The 7554-nt window shown below is 42.3% G+C and overlaps 1 protein-coding gene across 1 annotated transcript in view; it reads left to right on the top strand.

Annotated features, from left to right (window-relative positions):
• NECAP1 (NECAP endocytosis associated 1) overlaps nucleotides 1-7554 on the top strand; it is a 17016-nt gene that overhangs the window by 4740 nt on the left and 4722 nt on the right. Inside the window, exons 2-6 of the mRNA XM_011953572.1 lie at nucleotides 4128-4228; nucleotides 4384-4488; nucleotides 5983-6064; nucleotides 7167-7275; nucleotides 7363-7546. Of these exons, the coding sequence (XP_011808962.1) occupies nucleotides 4128-4228; nucleotides 4384-4488; nucleotides 5983-6064; nucleotides 7167-7275; nucleotides 7363-7546 (581 nt within the window). The remainder of the gene's footprint in view (nucleotides 1-4127; nucleotides 4229-4383; nucleotides 4489-5982; nucleotides 6065-7166; nucleotides 7276-7362; nucleotides 7547-7554) is intronic.

Raw genomic sequence — 7554 nt, 5'->3', positions numbered from 1 at the left:
TGATCACGGCTCACTGCCATCTCTGCCTCCCAGATTCAAGCGATTCTTGTGGCCTCAGCCTCCTGAATAGCTGAGATTACAGATGTGTGCCGCCATGCTCGGCTAATTTTTTGTATTTTTAGTAGAGATGGGGTTTCACCATGTTGGCCAGGGTGGTCTTGAACTCCTGGCCCTCAGGCAATCCACCTACCTCAGCCTCCCGAAGTGCTGGGATTACAAGCATAAGCCACTGTGCCGGGCCCTCTAACTTAATTTTCACAAGAATGGACATGATGCCTGGCACATAATAAATGCTTGATAAATGGTAGTTTTCTTTTTGTCTGCATAATCTTTCTTGTTTACCAGAACCCACTTTATATTATCAACAGGATTTATTCTCTAGGCGGACACTAAAGGACAAACTGGGCTTTTCAGAAAGTAGGAGGAATTTTTCCTTTGAGTGACTGATAAGATTAAAGAGAATAATTGACTTTAATTGACCTAGTGTAAGCTGTTCGTTCCTGGACTTTCACTGACCAGACTTCTAGACTATGAGAAGGAAAATTGGGGTTGAGAAGAAACTTATTAGGCTGAGTGTGGTGGCTCATGCCTGTAATCTCAGGACTTTGGGAGGCCGAGGCGCACAGATCACTTGAGGTCAGTAGTTCAGACCAGCCTGGCCAACATGGTGAAACCCCATCTCTACAAAAATACAAAAAAATTAGCCAGGCGTGGTGGCGCACGCCCCTAGTCCCAGCTGCTTGGGAAGCTGAGGCAGGAGAATCGCCGGAACCCGGGAGGCGGAGGTTGTAGTGAGCTGAGATCATGCCACTGCTCTCCAGCCTGGGCGACAGAGCACGACTCCGTCTCAAAACAAACAAAAAAACTTACAAATGCTTAGAAAACAGTCTGGGCGCGGTGGCTCACTCCTGTAATTCCAGCACTTTGGGAGGCCAAGGCGGGCGGATTACCTGAAGTCAGGAATTTGAGACCAGCCTGGCCCACATAGTGGAACCCCGTCTTTGCTAAAAATACAAAAGAAATTAGCTGGGCGTGGTGGCCCGGGCCTGTAATCTCAGCTACTCGGGAGGTTGAGGCAACAGAATCGCTTGAACCCGGGAGGCGGAGGTTGCAGTGAGCCAAGATCGCGCCAGTGCACTCCAGCCTGGGTGGAAGAGTGAGACTCTGTTACACACACACACACACACACACACACAAATAAATAAATGGTTAGAAAACAGTTCCAACCTGTAAAACTATTTTTTAAAAATATTCTTCACTACCCTCTTCCCTTAGCTAAATCAATATTAACCTCTATAATGTGTTTCAGTGTGATGAAAGAATAATGGACTTTGAAGTTAGGCATTATTGCTGTGTTTTCCTTTCCATCACTTAGAGAGAGAGAGGTATGATAGGCTTTTCATGCCTACTTCACATAGCTGCTATAAGGACATAATAAAATGTACATGTGGAATCTTACTGTGAATCATCGTAATGGTTTTTTATTTATATATATAAAGTTTTATTACTAAGGTAAATGAAAATTTGTGAGGTGAGTTTAAAGTATTGTCAGAAGACCAACAAAATCAAGAGTTCTTTAGATTAGGTCTTGGAGTAGGAAAGGAATTAAGTCTCAAGGCTGAGGGAATCTGCTGCCACGAATATCCATTTATTTACAGAATTTGTTAAATATTGGGCACTAGATACACAAGATAAATAAGGAACTCATCCAAGAAAAACACATTTAATAGGCTTGTTCCTAATTCTTTTTTTTTAGAGACAGGGTCTCACCCTGTCACTTAGACTGGAGTGCAGTGGGGTGATCATAGCTCACTGCAACCTCAAATTCTTGGGCTCAAGCAGTCCTCCTGCCTTGGCCTCCCAAAGTGCTGGTGTTATAGGTGTGAGCCACCGTGCCTGGCTCTTCCTAATATTTTTAATAGCCCATTTACATTAGCTTTTGGTGGCATGATTATAATAAGTAATGACTCATTAAAAAAGTATAGTAGATGAGGAACTTTAGAGCTCTGTAATCTGGATCAGATTTAGGTACTTGAGGGTCTTTGAGGGCAGGGAATCAAGAGGGAAGAGAATAGGAAGGGTTTATTTTACAGATCCTGTTCAAAACCTGTGCTAATTTTCACTTTCATTTTCTTCCTTTCAGCTTTTTACCTCATCTTGTTGAACTCATTCTTGTTCAGATATACCTTATTGTTGCTTTTCTAGCCTTTAAGTATTAGTCATTGGTTTCCTAAAAGATGAATTATTAATAACTTTTACTTTGCTAATCTCTTTTCCATACTCCTGGCAAAACAAATCACAAATACAATGTTTTGTAAAATTCATCATAAATAATCTTAGTTGTTCAAGTTGATTATAACACATTTTATAAATTTCTAATGTTTTCATGGACATTTGTATCTCCAGCCCAGATGTCTTTCTTGAACTCATCTCATATATTTTATTGCCTACTCTACATCTCTTGAAAATCCACTAGACATCTCAAACTCAGCATATTTAAAACTGAATCCCTGATCCTTCTTCCTAGACGTGTTCCGCCTCATCTCAATAATTGGCAACTCCTTTGCTCAGGCTAAACACCTTGGAGTTGTCCTTGACTTCTCTTTGTGTCCTCTATCCCATATCTAATCCATTAGAAAATCCTGCTGCTTATACCCTAAATATATCCAGAATCTAGCCACTTCTGCTACCATTGTGACTTTTCTAGATTACTGTAGTAGTCTCTTAGCTAATCCCACTGCTTCAGTCCTCTTATCCCTACAGCTTTTCTCCAGACAGCAGATGTAGTAATCTTTTTAGAATATAAGGGAGATCATGTCACACCTCTGCTTTAAATTTGTAATAGCACTTTTTTCACTCAGAGTGAAAGCTAAAGTTGTTACTATGGCCCACAAGGCCCTGCATGATCTGGCCCTCTGTTACCTCTCTTACCTTGTCTCCTACTCTGTTCTAACCACAATGGTTTCCTTGCTGTCTCTCAAACATGCCAGGCATGCCCCCACCTTAGCACCTTTGGGCTAGCTGTTCCCTATGTCTAGAATGCTTTTCCCCCTAGATATCTGTATGGGTAACTCACTTGCTTCACATTTTAGTTCACATTTCACCTTAATGAGACCTACCCCAACCACCCTCTTGAATGCTACAACCTGTTCATTCTCCCACTGTCTTCTCAATCTTCCTAATTTGCCTCTACATTTTCTTTTTACCTTAGAACTTACCACTTTCTCAGATACTAATTATGCTGTTTATTTTGTTTCTTTTTTATTTTCTATCTTCTATTAAAATGTAAGCCTCATGAGGGTAGGAATCTTTGTTTTGGTTGCTGTTGTATCCCAAGCATCTAAAACAGTGGTGCCTCTGTCTTAATAAGTATTGTATAGATATTGATTGAATTCAGTGAAAGATAGTATATTTAGTGATTTGGGAGCTAGTATATTTAGTGATTTGGGAGGGCTCCCATTATCTAGGATATTTAATTTAGTAGACTTTGTTGTTATCTGATTAGTAAAGCATTGTTATCTAGTATACCATCTATAGTTTGAAAATAGCATCGTTATGAGAAATTTTATTTATTTATTTATATGAGACCAAGTCTTGTTGTGTCACCCAGGCTGGAGTGCAGCGGCGCAATCTCGGCTCACCGCAACTTCCACCTCCCAGGTTCAGTTGGTTCTGCCTCAGCCTCCCAAGGGATTACAGGTGCACACCACCATACCCAGCTAATTTTTGTATTTTTAGAAGATGGGGTTTCACCATGTTGGCCAGGCTGGTCTCAAACTCCTGACTTAAGTGATCCATCCACCTTGGCCTCCCAAAGTGCTGGGATTACAGACTTGAGCCACCATGCTCAGCCAGAATTTTATTTTTTATTGCTTTTATTCGTCCTTTTACATCTTTTTAATGATGCTTATTGGACTCCAAAGTCCTCAAGTAGTAGCATTGTCTTTTACTTGCTTTGGACTATATGTAAATGAGGCATCTAAATATATCATGAATTATTCTTGTTGATTAATAGGTAGAAAGAATAGGTAATCCAGGGCAGGGAAATAGAAATACAGTAAAAGATTCTGGGTAGGCTTTAGTAAATTAAGGACATGTGCCTGAGCCTTCCTCTTTTCCTCTCCTAGGGCATCTGACTGGAAATTAGACCAGCCTGATTGGACTGGTCGCCTCCGAATCACTTCAAAAGGGAAGATTGCCTATATCAAACTCGAGGATAAAGTTTCAGGTAATCTTCACAAGTGACCCTCTAACATTAAGGATATTAATTTGGTGTGCTTTTATAAGTACCTTCAATTTGGGGACTGGAATGGAAATACTTGTTAATTGGAGTTCTGGATTTTGGCTTCCTTTGCTCAAAAAAGTCTTTCTCTTATCTGTCAGGGGAGCTTTTTGCTCAGGCTCCAGTAGAACAATATCCTGGTATTGCTGTGGAGACAGTGACAGATTCCAGCCGCTACTTTGTAATCCGGATCCAGGATGGTACTGGTAAGAGAACTGGGATTGTGAATGGAACGAAGTTAGGAAAACAGGTGAATGCACGGCCATGAAAAGTGTGTCCGATTGCATTTATCTTTCTTTGGTTTACTTCGTTTTTTTCTTCCGTTTCTCTAAAGTTACTGTAGTTGCTAAAGGAAAAGTATTAACATGTTATTTGTAATAGATATGAGCACAAGTTCAAGATGTGGTAATTCATATGTAGACTTAAATAAAATAAATCAAAACGCCACATCTAACAAAAGAATTAACACATTTTGCACTTTGGGAGGCCAAGGCGGGTGGATCACTTGAGGTCAGGAGTTCGAGGCCAGCCTGACCAATATAATGAAACCCCGTCTCTACTAAAAATACAAAAATTAGCCGGGCGTGGTAGTGCGTGCCTGTAATCCCAGCTACTCGGGAGGCTGAGACAGGAGAATCACTTGAATCCGGGAAGCAGAGGTTTCAGTGAGCTGAGATCATGCCATTGCACTCCAGCCTGGGCGACAAGAGGGAAATTCCATCTCAAAAAAAAAGAAGAATGAACATTTTTTGCCCATTTATTGTTTGTGGTAGTTTTTGGTGGGGCAAAACTTGAATCGTATTATGTGTGGGGCAGTTATTCTCACTCTTTTCTCCATGGTCTATAACAAAGATTGGCAAACAGACAAATAATAAATATTTTAGGTTTTGCAGGTCAAGTGGCCTCTGTTGCAACTACTCAGTTTTGCCATTGCAGTGTGAAAGCACTGTAAAAAATAAATGAACACATTGATATTGACTATGTTCCAATGAAACTTTTTCTAGAAAACCAAGCTATGGCAGGATAAAGCGCATGGGCTCTATGTAGTTTATAAGCTCTTGGTCTGTGAGAAGATGTTTCACAATCAGACTTTGTCTAGTTAGGGTGACTGTTATATTTTCATTGGGCAGAATTTGCCATAGAGCGGCAGTCCTCAACCTTTTTGGCACCAGGGACCCATTTTGTGGAAGACAGTTTTCCACAGACCGGCATTAGGGGATGGTTTCAGGATGATTCAAGTGCATCACGTTTATTGTACACTTTATTTCTAGTATTACATTGTAATGTATAATGAAATAATTATACAACTCACTATAATGTAGAATCAGTGGGAGCCTTGAGCTTGTTTTCCTGCCACTAGACGGGGGTAAGGGGAGACCCCCATCTAGGGGTGATGGGAGATAGTGACAGATCACCAGGCAGCAGATTCTCACAGGAAGCACATAACCTAGATCCCTCACATGTGCAGTTCACACCCCTCTGAGAATCTAATGCTGCCACTGATCTGACAGGAGGCAGAGCTCAGGTGCTAATGCAAGCAACGGGGAGTGGCTGTAAATATAATGGAGCTTTGCTGTCTTGTGTACAACTCACCTCCTGCTGTATGGCCTGGTTTCTAACGGGCCACGGACTGGTACCGGGGGCTGGGGACTCCTGCCGTAGAGGATACTTCCTATTCGAGTCTTCCTACCTTTTCACAGGGCGCAGTGCTTTCATTGGCATTGGCTTCACAGATCGGGGAGATGCCTTCGACTTTAATGTCTCCTTGCAGGATCACTTCAAGTGAGTGAAGCTTGTCCTTAGTTCCCAGGTTGAATGCTTATAGGCCTGCTGCTTCTCACATGAATGGGCAGTGTCTCTTTTCCTCCTGGTTTCTTTATTTCTTAAACTATTTCATCATGATTATAAATCTCCCCATTCACTTTTGTTTCCTTCGGTCATCTTTGCATCTATTCTATGTTTCCTTTCCTGATAGCCTGCAGTATGTTTTAGATCCCTTGTGCAGTAGTCTGAAATGATGCTCTGTCGAATTTGCCCCGTCTTTTTTCTTTTTTTTTTTAAACTTTTAATTAAAAAGTAAACTTTAACGTCGAAAATGCAAACTTGGGGAAGGCAGAAAGGTGACACACAAGGCTGTCACTTCACACTTGGAAGGTTGCACAGCAGCCGGGCAGAGGCGCTCCTCACTTCCCAGATGGGGCGGCGGCCGGCCAGAGGCGCTCCTCGCTTCCCAGACGGTGGGCAACTAGACAGAGGCACTCCTCACATCCCAGACGGGGCAGTGGCTGGGCAGAGGCGCTCCTCGCTTCCCAGACAGGAATTTGCCCCGTCTTTTAGGTGGTAGAGGGAGGTCTACAGTAACAGCAGGGCTTTATGTGGGGAGTTATGTGCCACTCTTGTTACCTTATGTAGCTGACGTGTTTTGTGACTTTTGCAGTATTTCTTTAGCCTGCTTGATTTTGGTGCCGCTGTGGTTGACAGCACTATGCACGGTCAGCTTCCTACCTCAAGAGCAAGCATATCCTTTTCTGCCTCAGGACTCTTTGAAGTTGTAGAAGGCTAAGAGCAAGGTTTAACTTGGAAAGACTAAGAAACCTCAGGAGCAGCCCCCAACTGTGGGGAATGGGAATTGGTGGCTAAATGCCATCCTTTTGGAAGGGGCAAGTCTAATATGTGTTCTGTGAGATTTCTCAGAGAGCCCCCAGTGGGACTGAACTCCAGTTGTTTTCTTTCTTGGCTTTTTTTCCTTTCTTTTCTTACTCTTTTTTATCTCTCACTGTGCTTTCTGGAATCCCATTTCATAAAAGTAAATACACCCAAATGTGTATGTCAGACTCTGCTTTCAGGAAATCTCAAACTAAGATAACTTGCTCTGTTCCCAAAGGTGGGTAAAGCAGGAATCTGAGATTTCCAAGGAATCTCAAGAAATGGACGCTCGTCCTAAGTTGGATCTGGGCTTCAAGGAAGGACAAACCATCAAGTTGAGTATCGGGGTGAGTATGGTTTTTAAAAATTTTGTTTTCCTGTGCTTCCATAAGCCTATCACATCTTTCTCTTGCTCTCCCTTTTTTCTTTTGTAGAACATTACAACCAAGAAAGGAGGTGCTTCTAAGCCCAGGACTGCAAGGGGTGGGGGCCTGAGCTTACTCCCACCCCCGCCAGGAGGCAAAGTCACTATTCCCCCACCGTCCTCCTCAGTTGCCATCAGCAATCATGTCACCCCACCACCCATTCCGAAATCTAACCATGGAGGCAGTGATGCAGGTAAATCT

The sequence above is a fragment of the Colobus angolensis genome, unplaced genomic scaffold, assembly GCF_000951035.1.
Source record: "Colobus angolensis palliatus isolate OR3802 unplaced genomic scaffold, Cang.pa_1.0 Scaffold11, whole genome shotgun sequence".
Lineage (NCBI taxonomy): Eukaryota > Metazoa > Chordata > Mammalia > Primates > Cercopithecidae > Colobus > Colobus angolensis.
This window is presented reverse-complemented; position numbering and strand designations above follow the sequence as displayed.